Source organism: Mustela putorius, unplaced genomic scaffold, assembly GCF_011764305.1.
Source record: "Mustela putorius furo isolate JIRA1106 unplaced genomic scaffold, ASM1176430v1.1 tig00000765_pilon_pilon_pilon, whole genome shotgun sequence".
Classification (NCBI taxonomy): Eukaryota; Metazoa; Chordata; class Mammalia; order Carnivora; family Mustelidae; genus Mustela; species Mustela putorius.
Window position 1 is genome coordinate 2,128,185 of NW_025421470.1, and position 21,128 is coordinate 2,149,312.

At 55.6% G+C, this 21,128-nt stretch overlaps 1 protein-coding gene across 4 annotated transcripts in view; it reads right to left on the minus strand.

Moving 5' to 3' along the window:
- Positions 1-20,559, minus strand: part of TRAPPC10 (trafficking protein particle complex subunit 10) — a 77,520-nt gene extending 56,961 nt beyond the window's left edge. For 3 of the 4 annotated variants that reach the window (XM_045084366.1, XM_045084365.1, XM_045084367.1), the window contains exons 1-2: positions 20,340-20,559; positions 59-140 (exon numbers count right to left, since the gene is read on the minus strand). In XM_045084366.1, coding sequence (XP_044940301.1) covers positions 59-140; positions 20,340-20,406 — 149 coding nt within the window. In that variant the 5' untranslated portion in view covers positions 20,407-20,559. The remainder of the gene's footprint in view (positions 1-58; positions 141-20,339) is intronic. The other variant, XM_045084368.1, reaches the window with a different exon arrangement.
- Positions 20,560-21,128: the final 569 nt, after the last annotated feature.

A 21,128-nucleotide genomic window follows, 5' to 3' on the forward strand; every position in this document is an offset into this window, starting at 1 on the left:
GCGCCGAGATGTCCACAAAACCACGAAGAGATGATGCCACAAAAGGAGCGGGCCCCACCTTCTCCATTCCATCGGCTCTCTCGGAAGCTGCTGGGAAAGCGTCGGATAAACAGAGGTGAATAAGTTCTGGTCTCCAGCACCTACAACAGGAATAAAAAGAAATCCAGTTACGGCATTCTTAGGTGAATACGGGCAAAATGCGCTCTAGAATTTACTGACTTGGTAACTTGAGACGATTTTACATTTAGTAAATGACATCACAAAGTAAGATTGTCGCACACCTCTAAATAACTCGTCTCAAGAAAACCCAGCTCTCGGCCTGCACAGTCTAACTTAACCTGCGACACCTCCGTGCGGTGCGCACAATTTTCCCTGAGGACAACGAGGGTCAGGGAACGAAGCTGGGAGACGCAGAGCACACGCTCAAGGCCACAAAGCTAAGGAGAGAGGGAGCTGGCGCCCATCCACCAGCCGCAGCCTGACCGTGTGACCCACGGCCACTGCTTCCTGGACAGCCATGAACGTCTGGCCGAAAAGGAAACCCCGAGAAGTGAACGTGAACTTCTTCACCAAAATAAACTCACGATGCATCCAGATGCTGGAAGGAGCTAAAATGGACACAGGACACTGTGTGCACACACGACACACGGGACGCCTGGCGAGCCTTCCCTGAGTCAGGCCTCACGGTAACCGCGCAGGAAGGCAAGCGCCACCCCGTCGCACAGGCCAGGACGACGAGGTCTGAGAGGCCGGCGCGTCTGCAGCTCAGCCATGGCTCACGGCGGACGCCCGCTCTGAGTCGGGGTGAGTTTTACCTCAGCTCTTATCTCAGCGTTACCAGACGGCAGAGTCCATCAGCGCTCCGACCACACTACACTGAAGCTAAAGAAGAGCCTTTTAATACAGACCAGTCCAACTCTTACACTGCAGGATCGTCAAACTCGAAGCAAGGCCATTATCCAAATTGCTTTTGCATTGATCTTAAAGAAATCATTGGGAATTGACGTGGGCCATTAACACATCTGCTTATTTTGCTATCATGACTGTGTGTATATATACATATATATATATACACGTACACATACATATATGCATATGTATATATACACATACTATATGCACATATACATAAAGAGACCTCCCCCACAGCACATAAGGATATCAAGTCACTGCTGAGAGCAGCGGCGCTTCCGGGCAGCCAGCGTCGGAGGTGGGGGCCGGGGCAGGAAATGAGCGCTGAGCGCCCCTTGGCCGGGGTCTTCTCAGAGCCACGCCATCGCCTAGCCGAGCGCCTGCGCCTGCGCCTGAGGACGGCCACCCCTCCTGAGCCTCCCCGGGCCGCCTGGGGAGTGGAAGTGAGAACACCGTGGGCTGTGGCGAAGGTCGAAGGAGGGAACCCAAGTAAACCACCTTGAACCCCGGGCCTGCCACGAAGTAGTCTGGGCTACTCTTACTACATTTTTTGTTAGAATAAAAACAAATTTTTATGTTTTAACGTATCATTTTTCATCGTATTCCTTTATTTGATAGTCATCTTAGAAATCATTAAAATAAGAAAATAATCAATTAGCCTCAGACTTCTTACCTTGGATTGCCATTCCCATGGCCTCCTTAAAATTAAAAGGTTCCGGGATTAATGTACAAAAGCGTCTACTCTTCTGCCAAGGAGCAGGATGAGGCCCTCTCCTGCTTCGCTTGTGTCCACCGGTCCTCGTCCTCGTCCCCAAGGCCCGCACGTGCACACACGGCTCCAAAGCGCCTCCTATGTGCCCCACGTACCTCCCTCGCAAAACCTACCAGAACGATAAACCTCATCTAAACGGAGACCATAAAGTTAATTTTTCGGACACGGTCTCATGGCATAAACCTTTAATTTGTGTCCTAAATTTAATCTGAAAAGATTACAGGTCAGCTAGCATAATAACTGCGGACTTAAATAGGACCGTTCGGCCTCAGGGCCTTATACACTGAGCCGTCCCCCCCCCCAAAATCCATGTAGAATCCTAACCCTTGGTGGCTCTGAATGTGACTGCACCGGGAAATCATATCTGTAAAGGGGTGGCTGAATTAAATGAGGTCTTTCGGGCCTTCGGGCTCTGATCCGATCTGACCGGTGCCCTATTCTAAGAGACGATGTGGAGACACAAGAGGTTTTAGGGGTATGAGCTCACGGGAGGACACAGAGAAGACCGCCGTCTGCAGGGTAAGGAGGGAAAGCCCCAGCTACGGACACCTCGAGCTGGGACTGGAGAACCTCCAGCTTCCTGCTGGCTAGCTTCAGCCTCGCGGGCTGGGCCCCTCAGCGGCTCGTCACAGCGCCCCGGCGGACGAACACGGCAGCCCCCGGTCTACACCTGAAGGTCAGATCTCTCTAACCCACCGACTGAGAACGAAGAACGACCCTCACTGTCCAGACCGCACACCCGTCATTATCCTCCGCGTCTCCTCTTGGTGTGGCGTCCCCGGCAACCCCGAGACGCCCCTGAACACGGGCTCCGGGGAGCCGGGGCAGGAAGGAGACCGCAGAGCGCGGGCACGACCGTCCGAAGCAGCGACATCTCCGCTCCCGGGACAGGTGAAGAACCAACCAGACACACGCGGTAGAAGCCCCAACCGCCCGATCACGACGGCGCCAAGGCCGTAGAGCTCGGAGGTCTGAACTAGAAGAAGACGGAGCAACTGCCCAGCTGACGGCTGTCAGAAAGCAGCTACTCAGAGCAAAAAGGCGGCTTTCTAGGCTGATGCGCCCAGCCTCAGAGAACCGTGTGCAGAAAACGCCTGTGCTCATTTTTCCACCTCAAGAGGCCTAGTGAAAGACTAAAGTCAGAGTATTTATTGTAACAACTAAGATCCCTCTTTGTGTGTATGAGGAAGGGGGACTCCTCAAAATAGTTAATGAGGGTCCTCCAGAGCGTAACTACTAACATGAACATCTCACCCCTGCATGTGTCTAACATGCCCCCGTCCTCATCTCTAGAGGGGACACATCTGGGGGGCAGCTCCGGGGTGTGCAGCCCACCGCAGTCATCCTCGGCCCCCGGCCAGCGTCCGAACGCGGCTGTGCCCTGGCAGGAGAGGGAGAAGCAGGGACAGGCCCGGGGGCCACTCAAATGCGAAGGGAAACACTGGCACAGTCGCCCTGCTGGGAACCGAGGGACACCAGCATTCAGGGTGTTGCCCAGACCTACCCGCACCTGCCCCCGCCCAGAAGAGCCCAGCTCAGACACCCCCAACAAAGGCAGCCAGAGCCCCTGGTTTCTGATTATATGAACCTGTTTTTGTCTTATTCCTGCCACAGCAGGATTTTCTGGCCAGACCTTTGGTACTTCCGGATTATTACTGCATTCTGAGATTTTTACCAGCATAATCGTGCAATTTAAAACTTTTCATGCCAAGAGCAGATAAGACTGCTAATTAAACGCGGAACGAAAAAATTAAAAAAATACGATTTCAGTGATTTAAGCATGAATGGGTCATATTTCACATTCTTCTTATCCTTTACCTCGTAATTCAACATTCTTCTTATACCTTTAAAACAAAAAGAAGGGGCACCTGGGTGGGTCAGTGGGTTAAAGCCTCTGCCTTCAACTCTGGTCATGATCCCAGGGTCCTGGGATCAAGCCCCACGTCAGGCTCTCTGCTCAGCAGGGAGCCTGCTTCCCCCTCTCTCTGCCTGCCTCTCTGCCTACTTGTGATCTGTCTGTCACATAAATAAATGAAAAAAAATTTATAACAAAAAGAATTGGGGGGCACCTGGGTGGCTCAGTGGGTTAAGGCCTCTGCCTTCGGCCCAGGTCATGATCCCGGGGTCCTGGGATCGAGCCCCACATCTGGCTCTCTGATCAGCGGGGAGTCTGCTTCCCTTCCTCTCTCTCTGCCTGCCTCTCTGCCTACTTGTGACCTCTGTCTGTCAAATAAATAAAGAAAATCTTTAAAAAAAAAAAAAGAATTGGGAACTCAATTACAGAGAAAGTAATCAGTAACTTGGATCAACACTGAAAAGACACTAACATGTGTCCATTTGAGAAAATATGGTAACTACACATACAGACGCTTCTCTTGGGTTTGTGATCCCCAACAGTAAGACTATTAGAAAACAGCTCTTTTTGAAATAACTCTTCAAAGAAGGCGATCATAGCAAAAATATAAACCTGCAGGCTGGACAGTCTTTCCTGGCCCAAGATGCTGTCACTGAGATGAGAGTCTAACCAAAGCTTAACAGCAGGTCCAGCCCACCCCCGACCCCCACCCCGGTCACAAGCTGTCTGTCGCGCCCTTTGCATGAGTCTCCCGCGACCTGAGGAACAGTGCAAACCCTCACCTTCCACCACTGTATCTCTGCATCAAAGTCACAGTTACTTAGTGTCAAAACAAAGAGTCACATTTTTAATTCCTAACACTAGATGGCAACCGACCAGAATCAACACGAAGCTGACCGTCTAGGAGCAGAGGCAACCTCCCTCCACCCCTGCCCCCTTGCTGGAAGTCCACACCCAAACCAAACTGTCCCGTGGGGCTATCCGAGGGACAAGATGACAGGGCGCTCACTTTCTGCATTTCAGGGACACAGGACGTCTAAACTAAAAGGTACGGATTCTAACACAAAAGAAAACTGTACCTACATTCAAAAAGCTGTAAATTGGTTGCTGATGTTCCTATAATGTTTATGCAACGATTTTTAGAATATTTTAGGATGCAGTTATGACATTAAGATTGAGTCTGGCACTGAACCGTCTACAAATAAAGTAGTTGAATTACCAAATGTGGTTTGAGTGCTCGACAGCTACAAATTAAGCCTCGGGGAAAACACAAGGCTGAACTGAAAAGTTACTCTCCACTGGGAAGGACACGGGACTCTCACGCTTGTACAATCATTACTCCCCACGATTTTTATTTTTCCCCACACATGTGTTAAGGGCATTTGGAAATCTCTGTCCTAGTCCTGTAACGTAACGTAACACTACATTGGTACACTACGAGACCCGGGAGGCGTAAGGTCAAGGACAGACGTGGTTGCTAATCAGGTGATCCTAAATAAAGAGATTATCCCGGATTATCCAGGTGGGCCAAGGTACCCGGAGGGGAGGCTATTCCGTGGGGAGGAGGGAGGCAGAAGGCCAGAACCGAAGAGTTGGTACCATGAGAAGGACTGAACAGGTCCCTGCTGGCTGAAGATGGAAGAAAGCCCATGACCGAAGAATGTGGGAACCTCTAGAAGCTGGAAAAGGACAAGGGGAGGGCTTCTCTTCTGGAAGGAATAAGCCCTGCCAACCCCTTGATTTTAGCCCAATGGACCCATTTCAGACTTCTGACCCCCAGAACCCTAAGACAAATACATTTCTGTATTATTTGGTAATTCATGTATAGAGGCTCTGTCGAAGCTGGTTGGCTGATGGAACAGGTTCCAGAAGACCTTCCGTCAACAGCCAACATTTCTGTCAAAAGCTGACCAGTTACCAGCCCTTAAACACGCGAAGCTATGAAATCTCATGAAAATAGGAAAGGGTCAGGACACTGTGACCACTAGAAAGCGGCAGAGAAAACCAAAAGGTTCGGCCGATCTGCAACTGATGGGCAGCCTTCCTCACAGTACATACATCTTCCAGATAGTATTTTTCTTTGGACATTTACCTTGGGTCAAAGATCTTACTTACATCAAGTCTTTAAATACTTGTTGATACCCTCAGACAGCATAATTTTTCTTCAAATTCTTTAGTATAATCTTAGTAAAGGGACAGAGTAACTTTTCCAATAAAACACACCTCATACTTTATCCCAAGTGGCTGAAGGCACCCAGGCTATTTTATATTTTAGCCTGTTAGCAAAACGGATGTCTTCAAATACCTCGTGGACAACGTCTTAATTCAAGAGCATCAGTTCTGCCCTGCAGGACTCCAGAGTCCCCTCCGCCCCGCATTACGGGGTGGCAAAGATGGGGTGGGGGGCAGACTGTAGCTCAACAGGAAGCAGGTGCTAGGTGCGAGACCCACACTGGGGCACTGAGTGTCCCCCCCGTCGGAGCACCTCCTCGCAGGCACTCCAGAAGCTGCACGGCCATGGAGTGCCTGGCTACCGGGTGACCAATTTCAAGGCCCTTCCCAGCAAGGGATCCTATGAGTCTCTACCTTTGAACAAATAAGTCAAAGGAAACATGTACTTTACCTGGCCTCTGTTGTATAGAAAAATGTTCAGAAAGAGCCATTCTTTAAGCATGCCGTTAACCAAAGAAAGCTAGAGTTCACCAGGGAGCAGCGCGCTCCTCAGCGCGCTCCTGCTTGAAAACGGGGGTTAATTGAAGAGAGCACGGACACTCGCCCTAACGATGCCTGTCCCTGTCCAGAGACCACACACCGAATGAATGAACTGTTCCTGAACAGCTTCTAGCCGAACAGCTTCTAGCCGAACAGACTTGCAAATGAAGGATACAGACATCCAAGGTCACGAGCTGGGAAGTTGTGTCAGCCCGGTCAACCGAGCGCAGGGCGTATGCGCTGTGCGTCTCGTCTCGTACACCGGCACAGGAGGGAAAATTAATGCCTCACGTCGGCAGCTCTCTCATGGGGAAAACCGACACCAAACGCATCGTCGTGGCCCTCCCAGGCTGTCTGCACAGCAAAGGCTTCACATTTGGGGCTCAGAGGTGGGGAGTGGGGTTCAGGAGAAAAACACACGAGATCAGACGCCACCCAGATTCTAGAAGTAGAAGCCAAGGCTTAGTCTGTGCCCTGAAATGACTGGGCAACGGACCCGCTTCTGCGCACACACACTGCCCTTCCTTCATGGCGAGGCACAGGCCTGACACGAAACAAGCGAGCCCTCCCAGCCTCCTGCTGCAGAGGCCACGTTGGAAGGAAGCGAATTCCTACAGCCAACAAGATGGGGACGGTGGGGACGGCCTTTACCTGCCGCCAGCCGTCCTGCCCAAATGCCCATGTCAGATCACGCATCAGAACGTCCTGCCATTTCCTTGCTGGCGATCCGGTAACGCCCACTCCATCCGGCTTCCAGCTTCGACCCTCGACCCTCACTGAGGCTCGTGCACACGGGCGCCCGCCCACGCTGCTTCTCCCTCTCCCAGGAGCCGGTCTCTGTACCAATGACTACCCCCGGGGTGTGATCAAAGGGGAAAAGGCAGAGAGTATGTCTGTGATCACTGAACTGCACGCCGCAGGAGTCTGCAGAAAGGGAGCCAACGCTTATCCACAGAGAACAGAGAGACGAGGTCCCACAGAGAGACAGATATGCAGCCCCGGAAGTCTTTGTCCTTTCCAGCAGGAAAGACAACTGAGCACACGCCACAAGCACCATGGGGTTTAAGCAGACGCTTCTAACCGGGAGGCCAACGGGCCGTTCTCTGGAGCTTAGAGACCAAACACGACCCAAACGTAAGGAGCAGAGACAAACCGAAGGTCTGGATGAAGGCATCTGAATGCAAGTGCGGGGAAGAAGGAGCCTGAACAGTTCACAGATTTTTACGTAAAGAACTACAGGGTGACCGCAGCAGCTGGCATCACAGCGTTTCCAGCTGGAGAGAGGGGCCTGCTTCAGGCCCAGCCCTGCCCCGGGCTGTGCCCACGGCTGGAGAGACCCGCTCCTGAAACCCCCCCATTCCCCAGAGTTCCCAAAGACCACTTTCTCAGTGAGGTCTGGCTGCCGCCTCCAAAAGGCTCACCATTACCAAGAGGAATTTAGCGATATTCAGCAAAATTACGAGTTTACCACGGCCCCAGCGATCCCTGAAGGAATCCATCCCAACAGACTGCACCATGAGGCTGTCTGATTCAGGGTGATTTGAAAGAGCAAGAGACAGAACCATCCAGTTTCCCGACAGGACCGGAGGAGCATCAACCACAGAACACCCATGATCCACACCACGGATGGAGCTCTGCGCGGCTGCAAAGTCCAACGAGCAGGATCTCGAGGAAGTGCTGAGAGAAAAAGGGAGGCAGGGGAACTGTTTCTTGGTCTGTGACCTGCTTCCTAAGAAGGGAAGTACGAATGCGTATGAATTTTTTTTTCAACGGCAGGAGAATATTTAGGTGAGGACAGAGTCAGTGTGGAAAGGACAGAAATCTACGCTCCACACCCTGCTTGGAAGATCCGGTTGGGAGAGCAGGTAAATATTTTATGTGATTACAAAACAAAGTTAAATTTTAAAAAAGCTTTCTCTAAAAATATCAGGGGGAAAAAAGAGAACAAAGGGAGTTAAATGTGCCCACGGCTGGCAGCAGAGCCCCAGAGAAAGAACAAGGCTGGCCGGCGGCCCATGCCTCCTGCTGTGAGATGTCCAAGCACTACAGAGAACACTAGAAGCATCTGAAATCTCTGCTCACGAGTCACTGCTGGTGGCAAAGGGGCAGAGGCCATACAAGGTGGGATCAGGGGCTCCAGGACAGGCAGCGGCCGCTAGGGGTTTGTGAGAAAGGACTATTCCCAGACCAGCCTGCATAATCAGAAACGGGGGAAGAGCCCGCTGGGGGACAGCGAGGCAGCTCTGGTCTGAGAGCGCTCTACCTGTCACCCCCAAGTCTCCGGAGAATGGGAAGAAAGAAAACACAGAAGGTCTAGCGGTTCATTAAAACCGCCGAGTCCTGGGGCGCCTGGGTGGCTCCATGGGTTAATAAGCCTCTGCCTTCTGGTTGGGTCATGATCTTGGGGTCCTGGGATCAAGCCCCGCATTGGGCTCTCTGCTCGGCAGGGAGCCTGCTTCCCCCTCTCTCTCTGCCTGCCTCTCTGCCTGTCAAATAAATAGATTTTTTTTTTAAATCTTTAAAAAAAAAAACCGCCGAGGGCGCCTGGGAGGCTCAGTGGGTTAAGCCCCTGCCTTCGGCTCAGGTCATGATCTCAGGGTCCTGGGATCGAGTCCCGCATAGGGCTCTCTGCTCAGCAGGGAGCCTGCTTCCCTTCCTCTCTCTCTGCCTGCCCCTCTGCCTACTTGTGATCTCTCTCACTGTCCAATAAATAAATAAAATCTTTAAAGAAAAAAAAAAACCACCGAGTCCTGAAATCGACTCACAAGGACCCAGAGAACGTCAGGGCATGCCTCACCTCTGCACTCCCAGCTCTGGCCCTGAAACAAAGACTCAGCGGCCGTCAGCAGCCCAAGCATATCGACTAGGGTCTTAGAAAACTTTTCCTCACTAAAAAGCAGCAGGGCTCCTTGGAGAAAGGGCAGACTCCAGGGCCAAAGCTGGAAATGAGTCTGGAACACGTTAACAGCAGACACTCACAAAGACTCTGACAACTCAGAGGCTGACTAAACAGCAAAGACGGAACCACGGGCAGGTTGGCAAGGACCGCACAGGCCACCGACTGAAACAAAGCAGGTCGGGGGGCGCCTGGGTGGCTCCATGGGTTAAAGCCTGTGCCTTTCAGCCCAGGTCATGATCCCAGGGTCCTGTGATCGAGCCCTGCATTGGGCTCTCTGCACAGTGGGAAGCCTGCCTCTCTGTCTACTTGTGATCTCTGTCAAATAAATAAAATCTTTTAAAAAAAGAAAAAGAATTCTTGGGGCGCCTGGGTGGCGCAGTGGGCTAAGCCTCTGCCTTCAGCTCAGGTCATGATCTCACGGTCCTGGGATTGAGCCCCACGTCGGGCTCTCTGTTCAGCAGGGAGCCTGCTTCCTTCTCTCTCTCTCTGCCTGCTGCTCTGCCTACTTGTGATCTCTGTCTGTCAAATAAATAAATAAAATCTTAAAAAAAAAAAAGCAGGTGGGTTTAAATCCTTAAATTCATAATGATACTTAAAAAAAAAAAAACAAAAGGGGGAACCTGGGTGGCTCAGTGGGTTAAAGCCTCTGCCTTTGGCTCAGGTCATGATCCCAGGGTCCTGGGATCAAGCCCCACATCGGGCTCTCTGCTCAGCGGGGAGCCTGCTTCCCCCACTCCCCCTTCTCTCTGCCTACTTGTGATCTCTGTCTGTCAAATAAGTAAATAAAATCTTAAAAAAAAAAAAAAAAGGTAAATGATCACCACTGGAGGACACTCCCTGTGAGTGCATGAACCCACACAACCCACACCACTGGACGAGCACGTCACACACGTACACACCATTGCTTAAAAGGTTCTATTTATTTGAGAGGGAGAGAGAGAGAGCACAAGCAGGGGGAGCAGCAGAGGGAGGGAGAGGAGTAGGCTCCCCGCAGAGCAGGGATCCCAATGTGGGGCTCGATCCCAGGACCCTGGGCAGGCGTTAAACCGACTGAGCCACCCAGGTGCCCCCCACACACACTTTCTACAGACACATTTCCACGAACAAGTGAAGACGAAACGGCAACACTGGAATCCCGCCAGTCTGTGCCCCACAGGGTGTGAGCCACCGAAAGGCCGCTCCCACCAGAGAGACCCCAGTGGGGCCCGCACGCTGCTGGTGGAGAAGACGATCTTGCCAAAAACATTCAACCTGAACCTGAGCCAGCCTCTGGCTCCGAGGACCATCTTCCAGGAGACACAGAACTCCAAGGACGGAAGGCACCCGGGACATCGCCGGCCAAGCGGGAGGAGGGAGGAGAGCAGGCCACAGGACCGAGCCCGAGCTCTTCCGTAAACCGCCCGGAACAAGAGGAGACGGAGGGAAATCCGAGATTTGAAGCCAGATGGAGAGCACGGGCTCCAAACCTTATGTGGACACCAATTAATTCAAAGGGCTTAAAAGAAAAAGACATTGAAGACACACTGAAAATGTAAACGCTGAGTATTCGATATTAGGGAAAAGTTTTTTAGATGTGAAAAAGGCTTTACAGTTATGCTTTTAAAAGTCCTGATCTCTTAGCGATACGCCGTCTTGAGGGACACACACTGTCTCAGCGTGGGCTGCCAGGATGAAAGATGTGACGGGGTGGCTTCACCAACACCGACTTGTCCCCCCAATTCCGGAAGCTGGAAGTCCAAGGTCAAGATGCCGGGCCGTTCAGTTCCTCGGGGTTTGGAGGAGGGAGGGAGCGCACTCTTCCTCCTCGCGCGAGGCCCCTGGCTCCGTCCTCGGGGCCCAGCTTTTGTCCTCTTCCGGCCCGCTCCCCCCAACACCCCGGCTCCAAACCGTCACCCCGGCCTTCAGGGCGCCAGCACCCGAGAGGGGAGACAACGCCTCACCCCCTAACACACGCACGTGCAGGTCCGTGACATCACCCTCGGGGTCTGCTTTGGACGAACACAGGGTTGGTGGGAACAGGCGCAGACAGGGGCAGGACTGGCCAATCCTCCCAACTGGCGGAGTCGGGGGCCAGGTCTGTGGGGTTTCATTATGCTACTCTGCTCTGCACACATTTGCCAACTTTCCATCATAGACAGTGTGAGATGCTCCGACTCTCCCACCGCCCTTACCCCTTCCTTTCTTCCACAGCACTAGTCACTGATTGCATCATTTGCTACTTTTGCCCGTCGTGCCCCTCCTCCCAGTGGACTGGAAGCTCCACGAGGGCTGGGGTCTTTGCCGGCAGAGGTGACCCAAGCCCGGCAACACTGCGGAGCCCAGAAGCACAGTGTGCACCTGCTGACCGGGGAGCCTGGCCCGACCCCTTTGTAGTCGACACCAGCCAGCGCCGGACCCCGGAGCTCGGACACCCTGCGGCAGCGGTGCCAGCACTGCTGGCTGTCAGATTATGGTCTCGGGATACGAATGCAATTTTAGAACGGGTAAGATCACACTGGAGACCTCCAGCACGGCTGACTGACTCAGTGCTTCGACTGCTGAACCAAAGTAAGCGAGACTTCTATTTCACTTCACTCTGCGGCAAAGGCTTTCTCTGCGGGGTAATTTTAGGGACCAGTCCCCCTTCCTCCTCTGTGGGCAGATGGTGTCTGCCTCCCCAGCTGCTCGGTGAAGCCGTGGCAAAGAAGTCGGGCACCTGACTGTTGGTCCTCCCTGGGCCGTCACACACCGAGGGCTCGGGCACAGCGGAGCCGGCCTTCGGGGCTTCTGCCTCAAAATGACCCCTGACGGCCCACTCTGTTGTCCGCCTCCGTGCCTGCAAACTTACTAACTGATCCAGCTGGTCTAAAAGTGCCCATGAATGGTGCACGGTGAGGTAGTAAAAATTACTACCCCAACGGGATATCATTAGTGCCAAGGCTCTACCTAAAATCCTTAGCTCTAAAATATATCCAACTGCTTCCAAGTGCTAAACAGATCTGCTAAAAACAAGAAAACTTTCCAAACATACAACAGTTCCCATGAGACCGAGGTCTAAATCTGTTGTCAGTTTCTTCGCAATTTCTCTACTCACTTTTTTTTTTTTAGTTTTGCAAACAAGGGCCTAAAATAATATGAAGGAACAAAACATTACGGAACAGAAGCCCCAAAAGCCAAATAAAGGCATTTGTTTCCTGAGGGGAAAATAATCAAGGAAGGAGAGACTACAAAAAATGTTCGCTATTTCTAAGAGATCATCCCACCTTGGGTCAACATCTAGAGCCCCAGGTCCCAGACGCCCAGGAATCATTCCCGTGGCCAAGAGCTGACGAGGACAAACCTCTAAAGATAGAAGCAGCGATATAAAACCAGAGCAGCCCAATGGATGCTGGCGGCTACGCACCAGGACACCAAGGCAGACGCCGCCATGTGGGGAAGGAACGTGGCCCCGGAACAACTTGTCCGCGCCTGAGCCCGAGAGCCTGTGGATGGGATCTCCTTTGAAAAAGGATCTTTGTAACTGTAATGAAGTTCAGGATCTCAAATGAGATCACCGAGATCATCTGGATGGACCCTAAATCCAGTGACCAGTGTTGTGATGAGGGACAGGAGAGCAAATGCAGAGACGGTAGCCACGGGAGGACAAGGCAGACTGGCTCCAACGACAGCCGGAGCTGGAAGAGGCAGGACGGAGCCTCCCCCGGAGCTGCAGAAGAGAGCGCACAGCCTCCCGACACCTTCACTTCCAACTGCTGGTCCCCAGACCCCTGAGAGAATATATTTCCCTTGCTTGAAGCCAGCAAGTTTCTGGTAATTTGTGACAACAGTGCTGGGAAACTAATGCATATGGTGTAAAGTATAAAAATAGAAAGCACATTTTTCCCTAATGCTACTCCAGTTCATGTTTTAGACATGCTTTTGGTCACACCTCTTGAATGTCCGAGAAACGCAGCTGAGCACATAGCTCAGAAGGGGTCCCGCCAGCAATAAACACGTAAGAACTTCACTGATCATCAGGTAAATGCCCCGCGGACAACTACAACCACCTTGGGCTGGACAAAGACTCCGGAGAGAACATCGAGCGCACAATCCATGAGGAAAAAAGCGTTAACTAGACTTCTTCAAAATTAAAAATGTACTTCAGGGGCGCCTGGGGGCTCAGTGGATTAAGCCGCTGCCTTCAGCTCAGGTCATGATCTCAGGGTCCTGGGATCGAGTCCCGCATCGGGCTCTCTGCTCAGCGGGGAGCCTGCTTCCTCCTCTCTCTCTGCCTGCCTCTCTGCCTACCTGTGATCTCTCTGTCAAATAAATAAATAAAATCTTTTTTTAAAAAAATGTACTTCAAAGACAGCACTAAGAAAAAATACAGTCAAAAGCTAGGAAAGAGTATTCACAAATAAATTACAGATCTGAGGGACGCCTGGGTGGCTCAGTTGGTTGGACGACTGCCTTCGGCTCAGGTCATGATCCTGGAGTCCCGGGATCGAGTCCCGCATCGGGCTCCCAGCTCCATGGGGAGTCTGCTTCTCCCTCTGACCTTCTCCTCGTTCATGCTCTCTCTCACTGTCTCTCTCAAGTAAATAAATAAAATCTTAAAAAAAAAAAAAAAAATTACAGATCTGAAAAAGGACATGTATCAGCAAATATCATCAACTCTTATAATTCAGTGATAATGTAATTTAAAAATGGGCAAAATATCTGAGTAAACATTTCACTCAAGAAGATGTACAAATGGCTGATAAGAATAGGCAAAAAGGCTCAACTTCACTAGTCGTGAGGGAAATGCAAATTGAAACCCAACCAGAGAGCACTTCATGTCCACTCGGAGAGCTAATAAAAGACAGACAAGCGTGTGTCCGCCGGAATACGGAGCCACCGGAACCCTCAACCACCGCTGGTGGGGACCTGAGACAGTACAGATTCGGGGACTATCTAGCAATTTCTTAACAAGTCAGACATCAGCTTATCACCCAACACAGCAATTCCGCTCCTGCAATCCCCGCATGAAGACTGGAACAGGAGCCCACGCTCGGGCGTGCAAGTGCTCCCAGCAGCTCTCCTCACAGCAGCCACAGAGCACCGACAACCCCCACGCCCCTTGCCTGGAGAAGAGATAAACAAGACGGGGTCCACCCACACAGCGGACCACCCGGAGATGACAGAAGGAACACACGACAGGGGACGGCACGACCTCCACAGAGGAGCCCGCGGAGCCTCCAAACATGGCTGGGCGAGGAAAGCCAGCCGCGAGACTGCACGCCACGTGATCTCATGTCTAGAAACATCGAGAGAACACCACTGTGGACAGACAGAAAGCAGAGAGAGGTTGCCCACACCTGGGGGAGAGGTGGGGATCACCTGCTAAGGAACACAAGGGAACCCAACAGGTGCCGGTGCCGGGGGCACAGCTCTGGGGCCGGATGGTGGAGGAACCTTCCAGCAGGCAGATGAAAGCTCCATGAAGACACCAAAGAACAAGTCTGCGTGCCGAGTGGGCCTCCAAACGCACCTCTTCCCGGAGCGACTGGGAAGCAGCCGGCAATATTCCAACTGCTCTGACCTTCTGACCCAGCAAGTCCACACCCGGATTCCATTCTTTATTTTAGAAATCTATTCCTCCTTTATTTATGCATTTTTAGGGCTGAGGCTGGTTTGGAACCTTACAGAGCTCCTCTTTCAAGGCCTCATGCAAATGCCAGCTGGGCAGACCTTCGGTCCTACCTGCTCCCCTCAGAGGCCGAATCCGCGACCCAAGAAGGCTTGCGTTTGGTCATAAACTTCTACTGACTTAGAGTAAAGAAAGCATATCTGAACCCAGTTCTGAAGGACCAATGCAGGGAAGATGGTCCCTAGCACATCAGTGAGCCTCTCTTCTCCTGCTGGATTGACCTGGACGCCCGGGGTCCGAAGCCTGCAGAGAAGGTCTGCAGCAGCGCAAACACTAGGCACCCAGCAGGCTCCCTAAAACAAGTCTGGGTGATCAGGGCTCAGGCTCTCTAAGCATTTCCCACAAAGCTGTCTTAGCTCAACATGACCCGCATTTCAAGAACATACCTCTATGCTGTCAAAAGCCTCTAACTTACGGACGCCTCAAAGACAGCACCGTGTTTCCTAGAGAGACGCTCACTCATTTATCTATTCTATTTATCCAGTGGGTATTTACCGAGCGCCTACTGTGTGCCCAGCTCGGCTGCAGGAGCCAGGAGGCCAGCAGTGACCAGCAGACTCTGGGCCCACACCCTGTGGCTCACAGGCAGCCTGGGTCGCGGTGGACGAAAGACAATGAGCGAAGGAAAAACAAAATGTTTGTGTCGGGGGTGCGGAGCCAAGAAGACTGCATCCAGTCAGTGGAAAGCCCGACAGTGAGCAGGTGTGGGAGGTGGTCGGGGAGCAGCTGCCGGAGCGGGGGGAGGCAGTGAGGGGTCAGAAGGGCAGTGCGGGCGGCCAGAAAGCCACAGGGCTGGTGGGGTGAGGCCCGAGCCGGGCCCACAGGAAGGTCTGCGAGGGTTACGCTCGGAAGGCGGCTAGCCCTGGAAGGGTCCCAGGAGGCAAGCGTGCCTCTGAGGACCCCTGGAGGGATCGCCCCCCGCCCCCCGGAGAACTCGCCTCAAGGGGCTGGCATGAAACCAGGGAGGCCACCGGAGGCCGCAGGAGCACACCCAGGGCGAGGCGAAGGCGGCTTGCGTTTGGTGGGAAGTGGCCGACTTCTGGATAAGTGTCCAAGATAAATGACAGGACAGACTGACCGCCAATTGTGATGAAAAGGAGTCAGGAATGACCCCAAGGGCATCCGTTTTTACTTAGACCCCAAATACCCTGTGAGTCCAAACCACTGGGGAAGGCACATCAAGTCAGGTGGAGACCACATCCCAGCAGACCCGACGGGACGGGGCAGGAGAGCTCCGGGGCCGGCTCCGAGGCCAGCAGAGCGAGGGGGCTGCCTGCCAAGGGCCAGAGCAGGGTCCGCGGCATCCAGGCCCGGGCAGCAGCGGGGAATCGGCGCGGACCCTGAGACACACACACGACACCATGCAATAGCCATGAAGAGAAGCATCCACACTGGCAAAAAGCTTTTTTAGACAATATGTTCTTCGGTCAGTCATTCGCACCCCCACCAAAGCCCGACCCCTCGGCCCTTCCCGTGTGTCCGTGTGGACCCCCTACCTTGTGGTCCAGTCACTCCCAGGCAGAGACTGGCTCTGGGAGGCCGGCCATGCTTGATACTCTCTGACATGCATCCGGACTTAAAAAACGAAAATCAGGCCGCTGACTTTCATTTGCACACACCAAATTTACTAGGAACGCTTCTGAGGCGCATCTTGTAAATCGGGCCTGTAAGCCGACGTTCAAAGGGAAAAGGAACGTTTTACTCCTACATCATCAGCGCACGTCGGCCCTGGGGCTGGTGCACCTACTCGGACGGCGGCCACCACAGCAAAGCCACACCCCCCACGGCGCTCCGAACGGACGAGGAGAACGACGATGCTGCAGATGCGCCAGGCCCCCTTTGAGGTGTGCCGTTTCAGTACTCGGTCCTGCTACCTCCCTTCCAAGGACACGACTGTGTCACAGAACAGCGTGGCTGCTACGATAAAAGGAAGTACCACCAAAAAAAAGCCGCAAAGAGGGGGGCGATGTCCAATCGGACTCCCAAGCTAGCGAAGCTGTGCAGTGTCCGACAGGGGCAACCACCGCATCAGTGTGTCACCGCACTTGTCTAAGAATGAAAAACGTTTCTTCTAGGGCGCCTGCGTGGCTCAGTCAGTTAAGCGGCTGCCTTCAGCTCAGGTCATGCTCCCAGGGTCCTCGGATCAAGCCCCGCATCGGGCTCCCCTCTCAGTGGAGAGCCCGCTTCTCCCTCTCCCCCTGCCTGCTGTCCTACCTACTTGTGCTCTCTCTCTGTCAAACGGATAAATAAAATCTTAAAAAGAAAAATGTTTTTTCTAACTCATGCATATGATTTCTCTCAAATAGCTGTTACAACATGATACTCCTTTAATAAAATTATTTGAACTATTTAATCAATGGAGCTATTAAGTATTCTTCTTAACCTAAACATGTCATGAAAAAGTCACTGAGACACCTAGGTCCTGTGAACAGCCTAGGAACCACTCGTCAGCGGTCAGGCTAACAGTTTGCACGGTGACTCCTCTTCTGGGTGCTTTCCCCAAGTTCATTCTTCCAACTTCATTCTTCCAACTCTGTGCGGACCCCCTGAGGCCGGTACTACGGCCATCTCCGTCTCACATGGACGAGACCATGAAGCGCCCGAGGTCCCCCATAAAAGACCTCTTGTTTCAAGCAGGCACAGGCACACACGGCACACCGAGCCGGGCAAGGACATTCGGTGGCACCGTCAGTCACGGAACGAATGAGGTTTCTGAGGATGAATGCTCCTCCCGCATCTCAGCTGTTGGTCGCTCTGAGCGTGAGAGGTCAGGACAGGCCAGCTCTGGGCCAGCTCTGCACTGCTGCACATGGATCAGAACAAAAGGCATTTGAAGGGACTTCTCTGGGACTCAAAAGGCAGTGGTTGAATCACAAGCACCACACCTTCAGGGTAGGCGGGACATCAACCACCCGCACATTTAAAAACTTTACCCTAAGGCAGAAAAATCAAACTCCAGCCAGGCACAAAGCCTCCTGCATCTGCTCAATTCTGCTGCCTTTTTCCCTCCTGCAAAATTCATAGCGGCAGACGGGAAACAGCGCAGTCCAGGAAGGGATGGTGAGATCAGACCGTCTGCACGGGGCACTGCGGCGCCTCCAACACCATAAATCCTGTGTGGACGGCACGTGCTCTTCTCGGCACGATGGCAGGGGTCAACAAAGAGATGCCACCGACCAGCGGAACTACAGTAACTGTCTGCCAGAGGAGAGAGCTGGGAAAGGAGCGTGTCTCCCCCAACACTCCCTTGGAAGAGAAACCTGAAAGAGAAACCATCCTGAAGCAGAGAACGGACCCAGCGCTGCGGATAACGAAATAATCTATGCCGACACCTAAACTCGGATCACATAAACCGGCTGGGTTTCTTCTCGGTCTCACGGCGCATTCTCCACGATGAAGACATCACAGGGCCGGTACTCAGATTGCCGACTAGGGGATCCGCTGCACGACGTCGGCGCACAGTCAGTCCCCACGCCGTCGTGCAGGCTCGCTGGTACTTACTGGCTTTGCCAGTCGTGATCAAAGCACATCCCCTGCTGAGGTGGTCCGAGAAGGGGCGGCAGGTTCGGAATCTCTTAGTGGCGGAGTGAAGGCCAGTAAAACGTTCAGGGAGCTTCAGGATACTATTAAGATCACTCAGCAGCTCTCACGTAATCATGGGCTCTGGTTACCCCAGTCTCCGGAGACTTTCCCCTCTGCTCACAGCGACACACAGCTAAACGGCCCCTACACTTCCGCGAGGCAGACACACTCTCCTCCTCAGAAAGGTCCACTCCACGTGTCCCACGTTCTCAGAGAAAACTCCAGCCCGGCCCAAACTTCGCTCTCGTCGGAAGGGAAGCACTGCGACGGGATGGGGCCGCCAAGGCCGGCCGGTGTCCCAGGACCGGAGGCAGCCAGACCAGGAACACAGCGTGGCAACGAGGAGACCGGGTACCGGTATCAAATCAAAACTTCGAGGAAGAAGGGGCCTCCTTCCCACTGCGTTAGTGTCCGCGGCTTAGAGCAGCTCCTCCCTTCACAAGACCAGGGCCGGACCGAATGGAGCAGACACAGAAGGCCTGAGGCAAAACCGGGACAAGTGCCCCCAAAGCTGCAGCCCCAAGCCCGGAAACCCCGAACATAACCCAAGTGTGAGCTGGGAAGCTCCCAAACCCGCGCCACCTGGAGCTCTTTCTTACTTCCCAGCTCACTCCGTCTGAAAGTTCCCGAAGCCCCTGTCTTCCCCCAGACCCCAGCGAGGCAGAGGTCGTGAGAACACGGGCTCCGGCGCTGTACGCGGGGCCGCCCACGGCCCGGAACTCCGGTCAATCCGGGGGAAAGGCCGCCCCGTCCCCGGCGGGCCGGCAGGCGTGCGGGCAAGAACGCAGACGGTAAACCCGTGTGTCCACCAGCGTCCACAAGGACGACCACTCACACGCCCGGTGCTGAGACTGAAGAACCTGACCTCCGAAGCGCACCTGCGGCAAGTCCGCAGAAACCTGTCCAGCCTCGGGGGTGGAGACACAGACCAGCGGCGGGGCGCCGGGGAGGCACCTCCAGGCCCTGGCACCTCCCAGGAAGACCCCGGGGCGCGGCCCCTGTTCCCGGAGGCATGGAAAGCCCCTGCGCCTGCGGGAGGGACCAGCCGTACACGGACCCGTCCTCCGGGGCCGAGCGCAGAGCGCGCTGCGGCGTCTAGGCAGACACTCGGCACAAGCCCGGGTGCGCACGGCTGTCCCCGAACGACGGCAGGGTCCGGACTTGGCGGAGACGCAGCCGCGGTCCCTAAGGAGGCTTCTCACCTGGAGGGAAGCCACGAACCCACACCTCACGCAGCCTCTCGGGGCTCTGCGCGGGCGGCCGGACCCCGCACGCCGGAAGGAAGACGCACGGACAGCCGCGAGCCCAGGGCCCCGCGCCGTGGGCTCCCGCTCGTCCTCGCGGCCGCGGCGCACGGGGCGGCAGCGCACGGGGCAGCGGCGGGGCCGCGCTCCCAACAGTCCGAAACTCCGGCCCGCGGGACGCCAGCCCTCGCCGGCCGCCGGCGCGCCTCCGACCTCGTCCGCCGCGGCGCGAAGCTCGCGTCCGGCCGCTCAGAAGTCCCGGCGCGCCCAGGACGGCCCGCCGGCCCCGCCGCGGGGGCACCGGCCCGGCCGCGCAGAGCGGGCCGTTCGGGGCTGCCGGGGCGCGGCCTCGTCCGCGGGGACCAGCGCGGCTCCGCCCGCCGCGGTCACGCCCGTGGCCGCGAGCGTCGCGCGGCTCCGACCCCTACCCGCGGGCGCCCGCAGCCCTCGCGCTGCCCCGAGCCCTTTCCGGGGGACACGGACGCGCCCGCCGACTCGGCCCCGGCGCCCGCCCCCCGCCCCTCCCCGAGCGCGTCCCGGCGGGGTCGGAGGTCGGGGCGGCGCGCAGGGCCCGCCGCAGCCGCCGCCCGGGCCACACCTCCGTCCCGGGACGCGGCGGGGCCGGGAGCGCTCGGGGAGGCGCGGGGGGGGAGGGGCGCGGGCGGGGGGCGGGGCCGGGCCCGCAACGGCCGCCCCCCCGCGGCCGCGGCACTCACAGGTGACGATGGGCTTGTTCTCCATGGTGTAGATCACCGGCGGCTGCGGCGCCTCAGGGGCGTCCATGGGCGTCCGCCGTCACCGGCCCGGCCCCCCGCGCCCCATGGGCAGCCCCGAGGCCGCGCCGGGCCAGCCCGAGCCTGAGCGGCGCCGCGACAGGGAGGCCCGCCCGGCCGCGCGAGGCAGCTCCGGAGCCGGCCGCCCGCCGCCGCCGCCCGCCGCCCGCCGGCCGCACCACTTCCGGCCCCGGCACCGCCGCGCTACCGCTTCCGGGGCGCGCGGCTTAAAGGGGAGGCCTCCCGGCGGCGCGCCGGCGCTGTCCTCCGACAGAAATGCGGGGGCGGGGGCGGGGCCGGGGGCGGGGGCGGGGCCGGGGCAGGCAGGCGGGGCTCGCGCGTGGACCTCGGAGCGGAGGTCCCGCGCCGACCGTGGAGAGGGCTGCGGCCCGGAAGCCCCGGGGGACGTCGCCACCCGGAGCACGGCCGCTGCCCACCGTGCAGATCCCCCGAGACGCGGGGTCCGGGCTGCCGGGCGGCAGCCGCCCGGGTCACTGGCAGCACACAGACAGGGGCGCGACCCCGGGACGCGGGTGGAGTCACCGACCGCACGTGGACCCGGGGATGCCCGCGGGGGTCACCGATAGCAACCCAGAGGAACCCTGGACACTGGTGTGACCCTGAGAAGCGCTCACAGCAGAGGGACCCTGGGACCACCCTAGGGTCCCTAAGGAGGGGCACGTGGACAGTGGCCTGGCAGTGGCTCGCCTCGTGGGTCCCCTCACCCAGAAT